This window comes from Ceratina calcarata, unplaced genomic scaffold, assembly GCF_001652005.2.
Source record: "Ceratina calcarata isolate Rehan_Ccalc_2016 unplaced genomic scaffold, ASM165200v1 scaffold289.2, whole genome shotgun sequence".
Taxonomy (NCBI): Eukaryota; Metazoa; Arthropoda; class Insecta; order Hymenoptera; family Apidae; genus Ceratina; species Ceratina calcarata.
Genome location: NW_017151272.1, coordinates 74,817 through 96,720, shown reverse-complemented (window position 1 = coordinate 96,720; position 21,904 = coordinate 74,817). Strand labels below are relative to the sequence as shown.

The following is a 21,904-nucleotide window of genomic DNA, read 5'->3' as shown; positions in this document are numbered from 1 at the left end:
GCGGGTTCTCGCGTGCGCGGGCGTGGTACGTACCACTTACGCGCGGCACGAGAGAAGGAAACGCGCTCGCTCGCTCGCTCGAGTCCACGGTTACACGGGCGAAGGTGTACGTGTGCATCAGATAGCCGGCCGGAGAAACAGTTTCGTTGATTAGCGAGCTCGTTGAACCGGCCGTATTACTTTGTCGAATCGCAGAAACGGCGCAGTACTCGGCCGAGAGTTATGGCGGTCACTCCGGGTTTAAATATCGTCGCCGGTGTCTGTCCACCGCGAGCTTTATCGAGCCCGCCTGGTTTCAATACGGCTCGCAAACGAGATCTAGGCATGCCGGTTTTGATTCGCCACGGCTCTAGCCGACGTCTCGAAAAACGTTTCGATCTTTTTAACAGAGAGAACTCGCGAAAAAACCGTCCAAGCTGTATCGGCGATGAATTTCCGCATGACGATGATCGTTTCGAATAGAGACGCTGCAGCTTCAGGCTCGCGTTCAGGCTCGTTCGATGAGTCATCTCTCGGAGATCGCCGGATAACGCGTTATCGCAAAGGTCGTCGGCCAGATCGATGTTATCGCGAGGCTAATCAGCGCCGTGGCAACGAGACGAAGAAACGGTCAGAAGAAGAGAGCTTCTGCTTCCTGAATCGTGCCGGGCGTCGGTCGTCCGACCGGCCTTCCATAATGTAAATCCACCTCGACTCGAGACGGTCGATCGGTAGGTGAAATCAGGCATCTACGAACTGAGATATCACCCGGCGTGGCTTTTCGCCGGACTTGACCCGGAATACGCGAGCGCGCGAAATAATCGCCGGCCATTAGTTTCTTCGCGCGATCATCATTTACCCCGGGACCGCTATCAGCGTCCGATGGAGTCGATCTTTCATGCTGAACGTCTTCCTCGGTCCGAACGATATTTCCCTATCCCCGGCGCATTTGTATTTATTAGTAGAGTCGCGTGGAAGCCCGAGAGCTGCGCCTGTGTGTGGACGATCACGGCGGATGGAATGTTAAACGCGACGATTACGCCTTTATGCGTTTATGAGAAATGTATGCAGCCAGAAAAGTATACGCGTAATGCGCACAGATAGGAGTAACGTTTGATCCGAGATATATTGTCTCGAGTTTGTCTTCATAAAAAACGTGCAAAGTGGATCGAAAGAGTTTTGTTCACTATATCGGATCGACCGTAATCGGTTTCGCTGATCAGCTTCGTTCATCGTCTCTTTCCGAGGATTCTCGTCTTCGGTTGATCAGACGCGAGATTTTCCACGTATCGAATATTTCCGTGCGACTCGTCGTCGTCGTCGTGGCCGATGTCATTATCCTAGTACGGTAGATAATAGCGGCGCGAATGCCGGACGGGCTGGCAAGGCACGCAGCACTCGCAGCAGCTCGCAGCCACATTATCGCTGGATTGCGTAAGCGCATACGGCGTACGCTTGTGCGTTACGTCGTAATTAGGACCGGGGCCGATAGAACCGAGAGACCAACGCGAAATACGTTCGTTCGCATTAACGACCAACGATAAACCGGACGATGGATCCTCGGGAACGACGGCAAAAACTGCGACGTTTAAGGAACGGACGATGAGTGCTTCGTAAAACGTCGTTACGGGACGGCTCATATTCGATCTATTTGTAAAAAAAAAAAGATCGCGATACTACACGTGGGGGGTAGCGAGCCGTCCCGTTTAATTGGAAAGCGACATCGTGTAAAAACCACGGAGTACGAGAACGATACGTGACGTGGCGCCATGAATCAAAGTAACACGGGCCTAACCAGGCGTCTCCGATAAATTAATAACCTCGCTCGATCCTCGGGGTTGCATCTGGGTGCCCAGGGTCGTGTGGGCAAGTGGCGAAAATCAAGATCTCGCGGTTCTCGTTCCCGATGCACGGTTGATTAATACCCAGATGTAATTACTGGCCGGAGGAAGGGTGCACGCGAGCCGGAGAAAAGGGCAGGCTCACGCCAACGATGTCCAAACAGCGCGGCGGATGAAGAGGAAGAACGTCGTAGCGGTAAAGGATGACGGAGAGAAGGACGGAGAGAGAGAGAGAGAGAGAGCAGAGGCTGTTAAGCTGCCGAGGGAACGAAATCTTGACAGATTTCATCGTGGCCTGACGTAAACAATTTGCGAATGTAAATACCTGTTGAATATTGAGCTCGGGAGAAACGGAGCTCGAGGGGCCTCACACCTTACCCGCCCGTTTACCCTTTAAACTCGCGATTACCTTCCACCTACCGCAGCCAGCGTTATACATATATATATATATGTATATACGTATACGCGCGGAATCATCTGCACGTCATCGGCATAAATTATGCGCGAATATCGTGCTGCCACGCCGTGGATCTATCCGTCCGGATCGCGCGATTCGCAGGGGCGATCGAGAGCCCTGATAAAACGCGCGAGAAATCCTGCCCGCGTCGTTTGAAGTTACGAGCCGCGTGATAACTCGGGAAAGAGATTCTATTTTTTTTCTGGTCGGAACGTCTGTCGAGACTGTTTCAGAAAAAGCTATCTCGAATCGCGAGCGCACGAAAATAATAAACGAAAATCGCGTGTTAACATGTTGCGGGCTGCAACGTCCCTGATGGATCGAGCCGGCTGTCAACGCAGGCCGGCATCGAGCGGAGGATCCATTAATTGTTGCACGTCCGAAACGCAACATTGTGCCGATCGCCGAGCGCGATACACTCGCGACCGATCCGAGGGGATGTACACGCGTCGATCCGGTAGCACGAGCGTTTCGCGAGCGAGCAAAAAGCAGGTAAGATGAAAAATTGTTACACAGCGGCGTACACGATTAATAACTCACGAGCCACCGAACTCTCGGCTTCGAGGCGCGGCGATAATTTATCGAGCCTGAAATTAAGGCTGCGGTGCGACGCGACGCCGCCAATTAGAATCGCGGAAGCCCCGATAACGACGAGTGTTAGGATAATTGGTTATTTCTCGCGATCGATCGCCGAAGCGATAAAGCAATCGACGGTTCGACAAACGATTTACCTCCTCCGTTTGATCGTAACGGAACGTAGCCAGTGACCGTACGACCGTCGGTCTATTCGTTTACTCAAAGCAAAATAGTAATATCGTGGCACTACTCACCGTCTTGGTTCATCCCGTGGCCACTGTCATCTGCAACAAGAAGAGAACGGTTGAATTCGCGGTACATCGTTTGGCATCGCTGCTGATAAATCGTATCGGGAAAAGAGCGTTTCAGTGATCAGAGGCTGTCTAGCTCGGGTAAAAAAGATGGAGTTCTAAGGTTGCACGTTGCGAATCACGAGGACTCGTTACGATAACGGAGGCGAGGCCGCAACCTATTTGTACTTGGCGGTCGGTATCGCGGCATCGCGCTGTGTTCCTTTATTTAACCCCATAAATAACCGGCCGCTATCTCAACCCTCCGAACGCTAAATACGAACACACCGAGACGCGTCCGGCGAAAATATTATACGTGCTGCCAGTCACTTTTCTGCTACGGGGTTGCCACGATGAGAATCCCCGCGAGGGCGCCCCGGCCAAGTCAAGAATTCTCTGCTTCTTCTTCTTCTTCTGTTCTTTTTTTTTTTCTACCTTTCTCTCGTTCGCTGGTGTTAGAAGAAGATTGTAGGTTGTAGCTGGTCGAAACGAGTTGCTTCTCCTTCGCGCGTGTGGGTTTTAAATCTTTAAAGCCGATCCGAGATAGATACCGAGGTCTCGATTATGGCTGAAGTGTAGCGAGTTTAGTTAGTACACGGTTGTTTTATTGAATCCGGTTGGCAAACTGCACTTTCTTGAAAGATTTACTCAAACTAAGGTGGAGAATTTTTGAGAAGCGAACGCCGCGGCGAGTTTCGTCTATCGAGCAACAAAACTCGCTTCCTTCCCGAGAGTGAGTCGTGAAATGAACTTGTTAATTTTCCGGAGAGCAGCAATTCCACGGCCGGGGCAGGTTCTGCAACGTCGATTTTTCTTCTTTTTTCATATGGGTCAGGCGGTTTTCGATGCATATGAAATCACTGCCGGGATTTAATATTTCCTAGCGTTGGCGACACTCCGGTTTGCCGTGCGATCAGATCGGATCCGACGGATAACGTAGGAGTGGTGGCATTTTTACAGATCCGTGTGTCACTTCGGGAATTGAACGGTCGATTTTTGAAAAAAAAAGAAAATTCTATACGCGCAACGGCGAGTGCCGGAGCGAGCGGGTATCAGCGAGAGTTCTTTTTAAAAGAGCGAAGCGAGTAAAGCTTGTTGAACGAGTTTCAGTCGAGAGAGAAACTTATCCAGTCGTGAAAAAAATCGAACTTTTCTAATCATCGTGATTTAATGGCGCGTTTACGTAACAAGTGTGTTGAGTAGCTTCCACTATGATTCCGATACGCGTTAGGCACTTTTCTATTACGGATCGGCCGATCGAGATTACAAAGTGGCGGCCAGTGCTCTCGCCGAGGCATAAACAACCGTATAATTCCGTGCGTCTGTATTAATTACGAATTAATGCGCTCCGGATAACCGCGTGCCATTAGAGATAATCGAACCTGTAACCGATTCGCAATTAAAAACATTGTCGCGCCGCGCGGCGATGCGGTGGTCAGCGCGGAGAATCGCGAAATCAAGAAAAATCAAAGCACGGGAACCCAATTTATGCTCGTCCATTCTTTTTCTCGTTTCGACTCGCGGCTAATTAAGCACGCTGTCCGCTCGTTAAGGACATACTCCCCGTCCGCGATCCACCCATCGATGCTAATTGCTTCGGGGAAAACGCACCCGTGGAAAATTGCTCGCTTTTTTTTAGACTCGACCGTGATAATAGGCTTTACACTGTGCATATCAGTTTCTAATTAAAATCTGACAATCAGCTGAATTGAATAAAATATTAGCCAGATAAAATATCGTACAGTTTCAATGGGAAAATGGTGACAGACTTTTGAAGACGTTGACTCGTGGCCTTTGTGCGTGAGCGTCGAGCTCTTCGATGGGCGCTCGTCATCGATATCGATCTCCGACGATCGAGATAGTCAGAACGGCTCGAGGTGGTCCCGCGTGATCAATTTAATTCGAACGGCCGGCGGGTACGTCGCTCAGCGTGATACGACAAATATTTAGAATTGCATTAACAATACTTTCGGTGAACGTCGGCGAACGTAATTAGCGATAGATCGGTCGGCCGATGAAAACGAGCATGATCGTCGTTAAAGTAGCCGATCGATCGAGCGAGTATGGTTATTCGGAGCAACAAAAATACTGTATCGAATCGATCTCGATCTAGTTTCCAACAAAGTTCGTCATACGTTTAACAAGTTTCGACGTCATTTTAATTGGCGCGTTACGAAAATGATTTATGCCACTCGTTCTCTACAGTTTATCATTTCGTTTCCAAAAGACAATGACGCGGCGTAATCGCGCGTGTGGTCCACGAACCGATCGCGGGCTCTCTGTCAAATACTTGATATCATTAGATTTAACGACCCCTCGTGGATGCCTCCGTCCCTCCCCCGTCACCGTAGCGGCTCGGTGCCGTTCACCACGAGCCATGCCGCGCGTTAGCGGCTGCTGCCATGGCGGCAGCCTTTCATCTTCCTTAACCAGCGCCACTCTCTTCAGCGTCCGGAACGACTATATACGTTGTACCGTAGCTACGGCTCGGCCACGACCGGGGAGAGTCCACCGCTGGTTCCGGGGAACTACCGGGTCCTTTGTGCCCGCGTTCGCGCGACTATACAGAGTGGCCTCGCAGAAATGAGATTCAACGCGAAATCTAATCGAACGTTCAAAGTCAAGTGTCGGATGGACCGGTTCACCGGCGAGAGTGGTTCGAGAAATTAGGAGGACACGCCTTAGCTGATTCGTTGATTCGACGAGGAAATGCATTTGCATCGGAATTATTTTTGTGAGTCACGCGAATTTTTCGAGACGAAGTAGGTGAACCAGCATACCGTGTACGTGTACACGTGCTCGGAAAGGTCGTTGCGACTCGGGGCACAACTCCGAGCTAACTCGATTGTTCCGTACGGGACAAGGAGGCCTTTCACGCGGCTCTCGTTCCGCCGGTCTTTGACGAAGGATCGGCACGTATCGCCCCGGACCCGGTGTCCCGCGAGGATAAGATTCAATTAAGTCCGATACCGATACGCCGGGATAACAGAGTCCTTTACGTCATCATATCGTTGCGATAAACTTGGTAAAGGATTAAAAACGCTCTCCCGAATGCGAGACAGACACGTTTTATTGATTGAAATCGGGCCGAGAAGAATCTGGCGCCGTTACGGAACCTTGAACTCGCGCGTCAAGTTCTTTGTTTCGAAATTAATAAATCCATGAAGCTGAACGGGGCAATTTTATCCCGATGAACGATCAGGCTCTATCGAGGCGGGACAATTGCGCCGTAAATCATCTCCGGGTATCGGGCTAATTGACAAATAAATCGCGTCCGAAAGTGGATCCATTCGTCTTCGCGGAGACGGATAACGTCGATCGTAAACCTCCGGTGCTCTCTCTGTCTGCGCGGTTCTCCGGTTCCGTTCAACCTGCGCCAAGTGGAAACAAGGTCGACTTTCTGCGGAAAGAGTCGTTTCTCCTCCTCGCTGCACGATCGAGCGTTATTCCTGAATTCCAGCTTGACTCAGCGAATGCCGTGCACTGTCATCGCGGCGAGAATCGTGCCGGAGAGGCGGACGAAGATTTATCGCGGGTTTCCGCGAAGCACGTGCTCGCCGGAGCTTTTTGTCCCGTCCAGCATTCCTATTGGATCGTGCGAAAAATATGATCGCGTTATTAGCCGTCGCGATCGTCCGAGGGAAAAGCTGTTCGCGGCCGTGCATAATTGCTGGGAAAATAGGATAAAGCGAGCGGAGTGAAACGAGTTTTGCATCGCGGCTACACAAAGTGGTAAGAAGACGGCGGTGGCTACGTAAGAATTCGAAGAATGTCCCAGGAGCGTGCATCGACACGGTGAAGAACCGGCGGACAAGTGTCAGCATCACCCGTGGTCCGTTTTTATCTCACGAACGTCGGACTGGACGACGCGGGCAAGAAGAAGACCAATTACCCGTGATGAAACATTAACCCCGTGACTTTTACATTGTATCGGAAACTCGTTTGTCTCGATAGCAAAGCGAGCGAGATTGCCTCTACTTTCTCGGACGGATTCTTAGAACTAATTAAAACTAGAAACGCAGGAAAGTGTCTTTTTCTACTGCTGTCGCTCATCGGCAAATAAGTTTCAACGCGGTGATCGGAGATCGTCGACTCTTTCCTGCGAGCAAAATTATCAGGATCGAATGGATTCGTAAGAAGAAACATACGTTTTTTCTTGGAGTCCTCGTGCATACCTCCGGTTGTCGCAGCTCCGTGATTATGGTGATGGAGAGCCAGGGGGTCCTGGGGATGCGGATGAATGGCGGTGAGAGCACTTCCGGCCGGGTCACCTGGGTTCACTCCGACACCGACCCCCAGGTGAAGGGCACCGTGCTGCGTCGTGTGCGACGGAAGCTCCATGCTGATCATAGCACGCCACCCTCCTTCCGACCCTCGCCGTCCACCACCCTCCGCCTCGGACAACACCCCGCCGGCCTGGACGAGGCGTCTGGTCAACCCCTCGTCTCCTTCTGTAACAAATCCCGCGATCAAAACGTTTCTACAAGCGTTCATCGTTCTCTTTTAAGAATCTCGATTCGCGGGCAAGAGAATCGAGCATCCTGGACGACGGTCATTTGAATCGCGAACGACGAGGTCGATCCTTAGACCGACAAACGTCGTCCGAAACGCAAGAACTCCTCGCTGTTAGGAAGAAAAATCTGTGGGGCAACGCGTTGTCTTTTTTTCCCCATCGCGGCGAGGCACAGATGCGCGGCGTTCTTTCGACGAAATGTTAACACAGTCCCGTATGCCTTGCGTGGCTTACGGGGCGCAAGAATAGCGTAGACAATGGGGCGGTCTACTAGCATCGGTCGCGGGTGTTGCGGCGAGGAGTGGCAGAAAAATGAAGCGGCGGCGGCGGCGGTCGGGCCACCGCTCGAATCGGCTTTGCCACGCTTTTTACGTCCGCGGTCGACGATTTCCTCGCTCCTCTCCGCGTAATGGCCCCGGCAGGCCTCCGGACTTTTTTGCTTATTACCAGCGAGAAGGCCGCTGCGGGCCCGCGGCCCAGCCTCGAGATGAATGGAAAGGATGAATGGAGGCGTCGTTTCGGCCGATACTCCGCCCGGATCGCCAACCTGGATGACGCGCCGCACCGGCTTCGCCTCGGAATTGCCTTTCTTGCCGCGGAGGAAGTCGGAATTCTGTTCCGATCGTTTTCGAACGATTCGATGCAATCTTTCGTTTCGTTCATGGTTATTTGATTAAGGGAAATCGATCTGAGAGGGTCCGATATGATTTTTCAATTCGTACATTATAAAATGGCAGCGTATATAATCTTGACGCGTCGAATCCGAAGATTTCCCAACAGAAGCAGTGAAAGGTATTTGTTTACGCCATTGCGCAGAACTTTGACGCAATCAAACCGGTAATAAAAAGATCTGTGGCAAAAACCGATTCCCGTATCTCCTTCGAAAGGCGGCTCTTCACGGAATCGTACGAATCTCGAGCGACGTATTTAATAAGCTCGGTGGAAATTAGGAGCAGTAAAGACGAGGCCGCGTCTGGTTCCCGCGGATCGCTCGGGAATACCGGGGTAAGAATCTTTCCGGCCGATCGTCATTGGGCATTCGGCGGTCATCCGTGAAATTCGAAACGGCTCCCGCGTTCCGGCGCGTTCGCGAGAACCTGACGGCGCGTGGGAGTCGAATTCTCTTGCATCGAGCATAGAATCCGAGTCTCGTTCAGTGAAACGCGAACAACTGGCTGAAACTCGTTCTAAATCATAGAGAGTCATCGAATTTCGAGCGTTCCTCTCGTAGCAAGAAACTCGGAACGCTGGAGGGTAAGAAAAAGGGCAGGAACTCGTCGGAAATGAGGACGGGAGAGGAAGCACGATTGTTTAGGTAACCTTCTGGGGGGCTCGTGCTGGGCCGGTTAATGGAGGCTGGAACGTAGCTTGAACGGCGAGTAAACGTCGGGTAAAGGCCGGACGATCGGTTCGCGGCTACGGAGGATAGTAGCTCGGAAACAGCCTTAACTAAACCAAAGTGGGTGAACGGTCGACGGGCAAAGTGCGCGTAAACACCAGCGGTGCATTCGCGTCGGAGACGTTCCCCGTTTTGCCTGCTAAACCGTGGGAGTCCTCGAGTCTGTGTGCACGCACCTCGCTAAAACCATTGTTTATGGCAGGCCTGAACAGCCGCTCGGTTCGCTAACTAGCCAGCTCTCTTTAGACGGCCAGCCTCTAACTGTCGGCCAGAGGAATACCTTACTCGTTCGCCAACGAGCTTCGAACTTATGTTTGCGTAGGGCAAAGAGGCTCCGCGTGTGGCCAGAGGAGTCTTCGCTACGTTTCCGGAACGAGTTCTCAGCCAGATTCTTTCGTTCTCGTCTCGAACGAAGAAATGGATGGTCAGGAACATCAGAACAATCAGATCGAGATAGGTTCATTTGTAATGAGATTTAATCTCGCGGCTGCGGGTTCGCGAACTGAAGAGGATTCTAATAAGGCTAACAAACTCTCGAATTCCTGAGAGATAACGAGAATCGTGAGCAGCGAGGAATATTAAAAACGGATCGCCCGATGGAAGAGGGCACGGGAAAAATGGGCGCATTAACCGATTTCCGGCTTTTACGATCGAACCGGGCGAACGTGAGAAAGAATGCGACACGGAAGCTGCAACTGCAGCCCCGCGGAGCGCTCATATAGATCATCGCTGGAATGCCGCGAATTCCTAGACGCGATTCCAATAAATTAATAAACATGATCGTCTGGAGGAAGAAAATCCGCGCAGACTCGAAGCTCCGTGAGGATGCCGCGATGAATCTTTTCCAGGATCCCATCAACGCCGGGGATGTTCGTTTATGGCCGCCACCGGTTGCATAATGTATAGGAATTTTCGCGTGAGACTCGCCACGGAGTTCCCCTTTCGACTCCCGTTCCTAGGAAGATCGGTTTCTACGGTTTTGCGTAACAGACGGCTGCGTCCATTGTGGAACAGGGTGCTCTCGATGCATATTGTCACGCGTTGTTAAGCCCCGAGAACACCGGCATTACCGCCAGTCGAAGTCGGAGAAAGACGAGCAGAAAGAAATGTGGCTCTGCTCAGACTGCACAGGCCAGTCAAGCCGCCACTGACTGTTCACTGTTTACGTAAGCGCGAAATGATCGCCGGTGTTCTCACAGAAATTCAAAGGACGCTTCCTCCGCGTTCGCTGATTCCCATGGACCCGACAAGGGTCGTACAGATTCTGGTGTGGCGATAGCCGTGTTTATTAGGCCAAATTTGAAAGCGGAGATGCAGCAAGGCATCTGTTTTTCTTCGTTCGTAATGTCTAAGATAAACCTCTGAATATCCCCACTCATGGGATATAGAATGTTTTTAAGGGATGAAGTCTAAGATAAACCTCTGAATATCCCCACTCATGGGATATAGAATGTTTTTAAGGGATGAAGTCACGTCGTCTTGAGGGCGTAGTCACTTCGAGTACGACCGAGTCGAGAGACAGACCTCAGTGATTTTTGTTGAGTTTTTGTTATACACCTATCATTTATTATGAAAATCTACCAATATTCCAAACTGGTATCCATTTTTTCATCGTACGCGATTCATCTATAAAGCGAAGTAAAAGACGTCGCGATTCCTACCTACTCCCGAAGTCTCAATCTCGTGAATCGCGACAGGTGAGTGGCTGCGCCAACGATCGGCGATCTACGATCGAGATATTGAATAATTCATAACGAGATGGCAAGATTCGCGAGGTTTTTATATCGATGTTCTATGACGAGAATCGTGATCGCGCAGGCTGAGGCGACGATGATCGCACCGGCTTCCGATACCCAACATGAATATTCAACCGAGGCGTGCCTCGTCGACGCAATCTACGAGAGCACGCATCGATCGAGCCAACAAAAAGATCCGCGGCTGCTCATTAACCCCGTTACCCGTACTTGGCCACACGCGGACGCATATATCTACATTAAGCACGGCGCGAGTTCAAATAATCATTTTCTTCTCCGACGTCAACGACCCCTCGTCGGTGATTTATAAAAGGGACTCAATGGCACGCAAATTACTTGCCGTTCTATACGATCTCGCGGTCGTTCCATCGAAATCGGAACCACTTCGTCGACTACGAACACGCTGTAAATCACCGTGTTTCATCGGGAACGCGATCGCAATTGACCCTTTCTGTGTCGCGAACAAATTTAGCGGTTTCGCCGTTTATCACGGATCGGCTCGTAAATCCTGGGCATCGTTATCGGCCGTGTGGTTAACGAAGAAAAATCTACGGGCCTACTGGAGCATGGCGAGGGACGGCCCACGCGAGAGATACGTAAGTGCGTTTTGTCGTGCTCGCCGCGATTCCGGTTTCTCGGCTTCCTGTCAGTCCGGCTAAAAGGGAAAAGATGCGCCCGTTTCGCGAATCACCGCCACCGGACGAGCCACCTGTGGCACGTGCCCGTTCACCGGCGTTCTTGCATGACCGGGACCCCTCGAGTGGTACCCTCCAGAGTCACGAAGAAACGCTCAAAGAATGCTTCGAATATTTCATGGTGTTCTATTAATAATACATAAATACACATAATATCGACGAATGATTTATAATACGTTATTAACGTTGCAACCGAGCGTGGCGAATGTTGGAGCAACAAAACGGTGCGACCGAGATCTCTATAAAATCGGTCGTAACACTAAATCGTCGAATGGCGCTACCGTGACGCGGTCGAAACTTTCTGTCGGACGAGCGGACGACGTCGCGCAGAGACTTTCGATTACACAACGACGCGTAACGGTGTACGATAAAACGGCGTGGCACGCAGCTAACTATCGCCACGCAGGGGTCCCTCCTCGCGGGAATTTCTCGGGTCGGCCGATCGGCCTTCTGAATTCCGGTTTCGCAGCCGACGGGAGAAGACGAGGGGGCACCTTCCTCTCTAACCTCGCGTGTAATAAACTAGCCGCGCCTCGCCTCTTATTACGCGAAACGCATGAGATTTCGTTCGCCTGAAAGAAGGTAGGAAGCCGCATTTCAAGGTAACGTCGGACGACATCGGGGCTCGGGCTAATCGTAAAACGCGCGCCGCGATTAATCGCGCGGATCTCTCTAACGCGAATCGGCCGTAAACCGCGTTATCATCTCGCTATCTCTGGTTGAACCTCGCGAGATCACGCATCAGACCGGGATTAACGATCATTCGGCGCGCGTGAAACTTCCCAGAATCGCATTCCGCTTAATTAGGTTTCCCGTCGATTTTTCCATTACGTAAAGACGCAGGTTTCGGGCGGGGGGGACCCTGTTCGAACGACGTTTTTCTAGAAATCTAATGGTCCACGCGTTTTAGTGCCTAGGTGTAATGGGTTTTTTGTACCAGCGGATAAATTGGATTGATACAGAATATTCTTTGGCAAATTTTTCTCGTATGAACTGAAACGTGCATACCAGTCGCCTACTAAAGATAAAGATATGACTCACGTCTCCTCGAGCTGATTTCAATCAATTGGCACGAAGTTCCTTTCGCGTTAACGAACGAGGGTACTGCAACCACGCTCTTCCACGCCCCCCCGTCCCTTTGACCGGCTAAATGCACGCGCGTGCGAGGGAGTCACGAGACGGAGGAGGCGGATAAGTGAGTTTTAAAGAGCCACCTGTGGCACGTGGCGCGCCCGGTCTAATCCCTGCTCGGTCCCCATCGCGCGATCGCTCGGTAGCAGGTAACAGGTACCGGGACGCGTCCCGCCGAAGGATCAGCGTCCGTCCCGTCGTTCCGCGAAGGAGGGAAGAGAGGAGAATACGACGACGACGACGAGATCGCGTCGGGTCTCTTCCGAGTCCTGGTGATTACATCTACATTCTATATAAACGCCGGTTCCGTGATTATCTGCCGGTTCATCTGCCGATTCCTTGACCCCGAACGTTTCTATCTTCATCGGGAACCCGACGTTTCTTGCTCTTTTTCCGGGCTCGAAGAGAGGAGAGTGATGCCATGAGCACGGTAGCTCGTGGATCTCGGATAGGGATCTCGGCTGGACCGGTTGAATTTACCGGACGGCTCGGAATTTCTTGAGTAATGGGTTTCTAAGTACACGGAAGGGTGGAGACTGGTCGGCTCGGGCTCGTAGAGATTCTGCGGATCGTTTTTCGATTTTAAGCAATTTTCTTGCCACGCTTGCAAATCCGAGAGATAAACCATCGGCGTACTTCGTACGTGACTCGTCGGCGCAATTATATGCTCCGATCGCGATCGCTGATTCGACTCGGACTTTCGATATTTCCGTTGTGGACCGCGAGAAAGGCGAGCGAATAAACAAGCGCAATCGCGGCGAATTAATAACCCGTTAAACAGGCACGTAACACGGGTGCGAGCGAAAGTCGAATTAGCAAAACCAACTGACGTGTCACTTAGTATTCGCTCGCCCGGCAACGAGTTTCGCTTAATGGAACAATAATTAATGCGGCTTAATGGTTCGACGAAAAATCGTAAATTCTTCTGCCCGGCATTACCGCGAGTAGATATTTTCGAGTTTCTTCGAGGAAGTAGCGAGGACAGATTGATGGGAATAATTGCAAAGTAAATTGTGTATCGACCGAGCGATCTCGGCTCGCAAATGGCCAGTACGGTCGCTCGTTTAACGAGGGGAGGTGTTTACGAGGCGTTCGTGACCGGAGGTGGAACTATGACAAATCCGCCGGTGCTACCGGAAATTAATATCGACTTTTTGCTCGCGGCGGAGCGGGGAAACCGCGAGAATGGTCACGGAACGCGAGGCCGAGCGCGGACGTCTTCCCTCTGGACGGCCGAGGGCCGAGGCGAGGCCGAAACGCGAGCGAGTCTATAAAACCCCGAGACTACGCGGAGGATCAAAGCGAACGGGAGTCGGGAAGCGATCCTCGTTCCCCTGCAAACATTTACAGGTGGACACCGCGCCGCTGTGTAATCGAGGTTTCTTCTCTCGATCATCTCCACGGATGATGAGGGTAGAACGAGTAAAGTACGGCGACGGTATCGAAGCGAATCGCGTCGCCCTGGCCTCTCTCTCATTTATCCCGCGGCCAGATCGTACTTACGTGCCCGAGCGAGATGCGACGATCGTGCGTGAAGATAGAAAAGTTGTAAAGCTGCTCGACGGAGCCTAGAATGGGTCGCCGATTCGTTGCGTGCAGAAACGGTCTCGCCGCAGAACCGGCATTAGAATATTCCAATCTGTATCGAGCTGTTACACGTATCACGCGTAGACTACGTGCCGCGGCACAATAACGGACGAAACCCAGCGTCGGTCTTATTAAATAAACTCACTTCGTCCCTGACTAATCTGAATCTACAACGAAGTCTCCAAAATGAATTCAGTTTTTTCACCGAGACAGGTATTGTACTGATTTTTGTCACATATTCCGTTGCCGTTTTACGTACATTAACGGTACAGATTCATTGTAGTCGAGGTTTCGACCGGGAGGAATACAATGGGCTCCCGATCGCTTAGGATCAGGTGGATAATCGGAGGATTATACGAGCTAACTGTAACACCGTGGACTTCCTACTAGTTTTTTTATTCGGTAAAAAGAAACTGGTTGTGTCCGCTGCTCCTGTCTCTTTATTTTCTACATCGTCCACTTTGAATACCAGTTTCTCGTCAGTGAAAAGCCGCTCGCATGCAACATCCCCATTCTGTTCAATTAGATAGGAAGCGTTAAGCGGTATCGATAGAGTTCGATTTCGTCTAATTGGTTCCTAATTTCGTATCCGATTACGAACCGATCTGAGTATCACCGAGCATATTTTTCTGATCGAATGCGTCGTTTTAAACCAGAAACATAAAATCATTGCGATTTCAAATGACGTCGGATACAAGATTGATCGATCGTGTATGGAGGAGCATCGAGTACTCTTCCAGCGAGTCGGTAGATTTCCATGCATGGCGCCTAGAGGAAACGGGCATCGGTGCCCCGTTGTACGTATCTCGCCAGTCCAGTCCGGTTCAGTTCAGTCGCCTTGGTCGTTGGCTAGTCCGCCCACCGCGTTGCTCTGCGCAGTCAGTGAAGGTCCAGGCCGCGTGCCACCTCGCATTTTTGTCGATGCCGCGCCGCGATAACCGGTGCACAGTGGATCCGCGTCGCCGTTTCCTTACACTTTCAAGATCCTCCAAACCGGAAAGCTGACCGACAGCTTTTGCGCTTTCAGCGAGAATCGTCTCCCCCTCGAGACCCGTGACCGTGCGATAGACGACTCGAGACACCTGTGCGCCCATCGAGATCCTTTCATTTACTTGAACTCGCGTTTTATCCGCCCACGCTCGCCGTAAAATCGTGGCGCAATATCCGGGATGCGGTTTCTTATCGGTTTCTCGGTACGCGAAAATTTCTCGGCTTTGAGCGGCCGACGACGACGCGACGCTAGGGCCCACGGACGCTCCCTCGAGAGGGCCCGGCGAACGAGGCGGCATAGAAAAAGAGGAAAAAATAGAAAAGCGAGATGGCGCGAGAAAGAAGAGGAGACCGGCGTGTACAATTGATTGGTCCTGGCACATCCTGCCCCGCGTCCTCCGCCCTGGCTTCATGGGAAAGTCGTCCACCGCAGGTCTCTCTCGCTTTTTGTACCCGTCCACTTCTCTGCCCCGTTCAAACGTTTTCTCACCTTCCTATTCCTTTCCCTTCTTCTTTCAATTCTCTAGAATGGAAACTAGCATCGGTCCATAAAGCACCGTTCCTCGAATCAGATTAATCAAAGAAGAGAACCTACAAAAAAATATCGAAGATGGATACGAGCTACTGGAATCGTGGGCGGTATTGATTAAAGATCAAATCTATGAAGTACGACGGTCTCCGAGTATATGGCCGAGTCTGGTCTTGTACTACTGTATATCCTATCCCGCGTGTGTATCGCACGGCGTTTCAGCTTGAAACGGTTCCAATTTAGTCGTCGATACCAATTTAGAAGATCACAGGGGGGGGCGATGCTCGGGCAGGTGAAACGTTCACGAATGCGTCTAAAACGCAGGAAAGACCGACGTATCGGTCGGATCGGTTATGCCCGACGGAGACGAATCGATTGCGCTCGGCGCGAGAAGTAACTGGATTTGCCGCCGGGCCGATGATGATGACCGACTTCGAGGGCAGACCCGCGATCAGTTTCCTGCGGCACCAGGAAGGATATCGAGCACCGCTCCATCGGCCGTTTCTATTATTCCGGGATTTATTCGATCGCCGGATGCTGTGTCGCTCCTGGGAACGGGAACACCGTTTCTCTCGCGATTCCATAATCGATTCACGATGGAACAGACTCCGCGCGAAGTAATCGTCGAGCCAATCGAGCTACCACGTATAATTCTCCTTTTAAACGCGTCCCGACCTCTGCCTCGGAAATGTTCTGTTCCGGCAAATCGGGAAGAAGGCCGCGAATGACGCAACGAGAGGTTTGTTCCAACGGCGACTTCGCAAAGGTGGATCTGACAAAAGGTGTCGAGTTTCCAGCCGCGGTCGAAGCTTCGACGCGCGGTTAGGCAGCCATTCTGACGCGTTACACGTCCCTCGTAAATTTATCACGCGAGAAGAAAGCTGTCACTGTGCCTATTTCACGAACCCCCCACCTCCCCCACCCACCGCACATTGTTCCACATAGGTGTTGCACGGATAGCCGCGGTTATCTCGGCTGTCCGATCGCGATTTCTTTCCTCATTCTTCTCCGTCCGAGTTCGACTCGAATTCCTTTCCGTTTCGAATCTACCAATCGAATCGTTCGAGCAAAGTGGCCGATTATCGAGATAAATCTCGAAAAGAAGAACAAACAACGAAAAAAATTGTTGATAGACGTTTCACGGGAGAATCATTTCCCCCTGTATCTCGATCCCTCATCGTTTAATCGTTCTATCAAAACGAATTAACATACACGGCTGCTCAATTTTTCCTGGCTGATCAGTCAACCACGTAATGAACACGTGCTACGCGCGGCAAAAAGACGACCACCAGCAGCCGATCTCATAGTACACGCGATATTATACTCCGCGGGCAGGTAGTTTCGTCCGTCGATTCCGTAGATCGATATCTTACTTCCACGACACGGGGATGAGCCAGTCGTCGAGATTTATCGATTCGCCCCGTTACAAGATTTCAATTCCTTATTCCCTACACGTTAATTGTACACGGAACTGTTCCCCCCCCCTCTCTCTCTTTATCTCTCTTTGCTCGATTACCCGACTTGCAGTACATTTTATACAAATTTCGGAATGATTACAACGTAACTAACTAGCAGACCGGGATCGTTACGACGATTCAACGATTATTAAGTAGATCCGCGCGCATCGGCTCGGATGATTAAGCAAAAAACAGGCAATATTATTGACCGACATTTACGTTCGGGTAAATTGAACAGCGATCCATCGGGAACAAAACTGGTCTCTCATAATTAAACCTCGGCGAGCGTATTCGTTAAGCTAATGAACACGTGCAACGCCTAAGTTGAAAAAAGATACTCTCCTTGCGTAGGTACCTAAGAAACGATCACGACATCGTGTTATCCGGTAAACTTCTCTATTTATCAATTCGCCAATTACAATATCACCTACGTGTAACCGTGTGTGGAGATACGTAGCGCGCGTCCACGCACTGCACGCACGAGCGCCGGGTTAATGCACACGTGGAAGGACGCAGGGTATGCACGTAAGCCTGATCGGTAACACACGTGTGCGCGATCGGCCACGCCACCGCGTGTACACACGCGTCCCCTTCCTCGTGGATGGACGATGCTCGCCCGTGGCGGTCGATACCAGGAAGAGCCCTGGCCATCGATACCGGAGATCTCCTCGTCTCGTCTCGTCTCGTCTCGTCTCGTCTTCCTGACAATACGACCGGCTGTTGCTCCCCGCGATTACCGTTCGTCCCGCTGGCAATTACTATTCCATTACGCTTGCACGGTCGCGTGCAATCGTCGCGATCCAACGGAACCAGAACGGCCAGGGATATCGTGTGTAAAACCATTTTTTATTTTCGTACAAACACGTCAGAATCGTTAGACCAAGGATCAAAGACCTGAGACACGCTTAGTCTTGTGAAACGATCGACACTGTTGGTTAGATTATTATTTTTATTCGATTAAACGGTGAGAAGGTCTCACGATTTCTGTCGGAGGAAGTGAAGCGACTCTTTTCGGGTGGCCTTGGCACGTTGATTAGCCCTGGAGATAGGAATATCTGACACGTAATAAAGCGACCTTGCTCGGAGGCGGATGGCACAGGAAGTCGACAAGGTTTTTATCGTGTCCGGCGCTCGCCGCTGCTCCGACAAAACGGCTGAAACCGGTGGACTCGTTCCCGACGTTTGAAATCGAAATTTGTTATATTATTACAGTGGAAATCTGGTTTATCAGACAAACGATACATTTTTATTGGCCGAACGATAATGATAGTGCTTCGTAGAGTAGACCTTAAGGGAATAATTTATGCGTAATAAATAATTCCGGGGTGTAGCATTAACTCTCGTCGTAACGTAGTACTTACAAGGAAAAAGTTGCGGTAACGTGTAACAACAAGGATAATGGAGACACGAAAGTCGCAATTAAATGCTTCAACTAAGAGCGCGTTTTGCAACACTCGAGCGACTCCCATACATCACCATACAATGACGAAGTGCATAATGGAGCCTGGCTAAATCCTGCACGCGGTAGTTCCTAACGCAAACATAACCCGCGTAAACCGTGAATTTAATACGCTCGTTCAGCGTTTTACTGCGACGATTTTAGTCGGAGCCGTGGAGTCAATTTCCGAGTAGATTCGATCGTAGTTTTAAACTTTTCGCTTTCGCTCTCGAGCTTCAATTACGTCACGGGTTACCCGCGCCGGATGCGCCGAACGGACGTCAAATTCCTCTCTTCTTTTTTTTTTTCCACTCGACTTCCGGCGTCGCGCCGTAATTGAGGGAAAATCGGGTCGCGTCTCGTCCGTCGCTCTCCATTGTCGACCGATTGGAGTTCCAACGGTCAAACGGCAGACCGTAAAAATAATCAGAGACCCGTTAACGTCCGAAGAGAGGAGGCGGTCGGATTCTTACAAAAGAAGAGAGCGCAAGGGGTGGTTTATGTGGGCCAGGACCCGTGGCTGTCGTCCGTGAGAAGCGACCGCTGGGGTTGGGAACACAATGCGGTCGAATCGGCCCGCAAAGAGATTCGATCTGATCTGTTCCCGATACGAACGGGTATCTCGCAAATAATGATTGTTAAACAAGCGGCGGGTTATACAGAGTCCGCGTTCCGCGAGCGGCTGAACTCGCGGCACCTCGTTAAGATCGCCACGGAATTTCCGAAGGGACGATATACAACCCCCGAGCTCGAGTTATAAGAGGCTCTGACCGATACTTATTGTCCGGATGAGTTTAACAAGGGAAATGTTCCTCTTTATGCTCGGACAATAGTCCCAGAATCGTTGGGCAAAAGATGCTCTAATTCAATTCTTGAGTAATACTTTTAAGTGCAAGATCGATCTCGCCGATATTGAAACGAGTCTTATAGACGGTGAACAAAGGATCTTAATTAATATAGCAGAGATAAGGCCCTTGTCAGACCGTGGCTGCTCTCGATCTCGAAGGGACGTCGCACCAGATCGAATCGAGGAACTCACAGTCATCGTTGGGTCCAATCCTCGGGGCCCACGTCGATCTGTATTGTCGCGGTATAAACTTCCAATTAGCCCTTTAAACCATCGTGAGAACTTTTCGTGTTGATTTCGAATACGATTCCCTCTGTGCGTTTAACATTTCAGCATCCAAGTATCTAAGTATATCTTACTGGTTCTCGTTATTCGTGTTTCGATGTTAGCACGATTTCGCGACAGTTTTTCTAGAAGAGGTAAACGCGCGTAGAAAGGCTGTTACCGCTTCAAGGATGCTAATTAAAGAGGCTGTCGCGGGTCGGGAAAACGTTCTCATCGTGCGACGACCGTCTGGGATCGTTTAATTGCACAGTCCTTACTTGCACTTTCGTACGAGACGATGCTATTACAGAATGCGTTTCGCACGGACGCGAGTTACTGCTCATCGTAGAGGATCGCGCGAACCATCATCGATTATCCCCTGTCACGAGCTTAGCAACGGTTTTTATCGCACGCGCATTTTACAGTGGAACTTGATGAAACAAGAAATTATCCAGTTCAGAGAACGTTCCTCCGATTTGAATTACACGAGCCAGTGCATAAAGCAGCCGCAGCAAAGTACACGGTAATAACGTTTAAGGAGTGAAGTAAATCTAGTCTAGTTAGAGTCCATTACTTGAATTGCATTCATAAAAACGTTCGGAAACAAGAGATACCAGAGGGTAGCCGTTCGCGAACGAGTGTAAACTTTTGCCACACATGGTACGTGCGAGCAACACAGGAGGTTATTTGCTAGATAAATCTTGACCCGCCTCCTTGCATGCCGCGCGATACCCGATCGATGTTCGACCGATCGTGTATAAGTATCTACGTTTCAGAGTGTGCACCTCGTTCACGTGCCTAGCCGCGCCGGTGCGGTGCAACGGCTGCGTTCACCGTATCCTACGCCCTGCACCTGATACCAGCCACGAGAGAGCACCGATATACATATATCGTTGCCTCGCTCGGTTTTCCTCCACGCCGATCATCGTTTCCGCGCTTCGCGCTCTTATCCACTCGCGTTCCGAGCTCCTAACGCCGACAATTACGGAACCGATAACGGCGCGCGATCTTTGGTAGCGCAGTTTCGGTTCTCCTGATTAAAACCAGGATTCTCGCCGAAACGTAGATCGTTGCTTCGGCGCACAGAAACGACGCTTAATCGACTCTGCAACGGCTGTTGGACCCTTTCAATGGTGCATGCACCTGATACCCAAGAGTCGCACTTGTTGCTCGGCGCTAATTCGATACTGTGACCGTTTTCTACGGTGGCGCACGTACCGACACGGAAAATATCCGGTCATTTATGGGGGTGAGCCCCGCTACACCTGCCGCCGGTACCTACAAATAAGGGTTTCAGACGCCACGGTGACGCGCGACCAGGAATGTAAATTGTCACTTCCTGCCGGCGAATAATTACACCCTTTCCCCCCTTCTGTCGTTCTCTTTTCTCTCGTTCCGTCCGCCTTTTTTCCCCTCGGTGTCAATGAGGGACGGCTCGTTGCCTGAAATCTGACGAGCGTAATTGAACCGAGCGACGGTTGTTACCCTTTTGAATCCGTCGCTCCTTTTTAACGACGTGAAATTTCAGTTCCTTTGTACTGAGAGGCCTTGCACAGGAAAGAGACTTGCATTTAAAATGTTTCAATACTCGGTAAGTTATGTACTCGACGTGTAATTTATGGACTACTGACATTTATGTATCAGTTCAGATGATATGTTTTAGATAAACGATTTAAATTATTCAACTATTGCTAGTCTGAATTTTCTTATACGTTGTGTTTATCATTTATGCTTGTTCGATTTTCTTACAATCGCAAGAAATCCATAGTCCTCCCAGGCTTCCAAATATTTTGTTGAAAAAGGAAAAGCAACCGTGTCGGAACTTCCGATTTCAACGATTCGACGTTACTCGTTCCCCACGACTCGGCGGTAAAAGAAGTTAAGGATGTATTGGCTATACAATCAATCCCAAAAGTTTATGCACTTTAGAAACGCATTTTTTAAAAAGAAATCAAACGTCGGAAGAACATTGCTAATAATAAACAACAAAAAAAAATTTTCAATTTTTCCGACATTTTTCCAAGGGGTACCCCTTCAGATTTTGTGAAATTTTCGTTTTTTGCCAATAACTTCCAAACCGTAGGATCTACGAGAAAATTGCATCAGATCTTTTTTGTAGAGGATGACGAGATCTACAATTTCTGTATAAAATTATTT

At 50.4% G+C, this 21,904-nt stretch overlaps 1 protein-coding gene across 8 annotated transcripts in view; it reads right to left on the bottom strand.

Moving 5' to 3' along the window:
• The window catches only part of sv (paired box protein shaven), a 98,479-nt gene that overhangs the window by 68,476 nt on the left and 8,099 nt on the right, over positions 1–21,904 (bottom strand). For 7 of the 8 annotated variants that reach the window (XM_018022405.2, XM_026812558.1, XM_026812559.1 and 4 more), the window contains exons 2-3: positions 7,292–7,594; positions 3,108–3,137 (exon numbers count right to left, since the gene is read on the bottom strand). In XM_018022405.2, the coding sequence (XP_017877894.1) occupies positions 3,108–3,137; positions 7,292–7,493 (232 nt within the window). In that variant the 5' untranslated portion in view covers positions 7,494–7,594. The remainder of the gene's footprint in view (positions 1–3,107; positions 3,138–7,291; positions 7,595–21,904) is intronic. The other variant, XM_026812560.1, reaches the window with a different exon arrangement.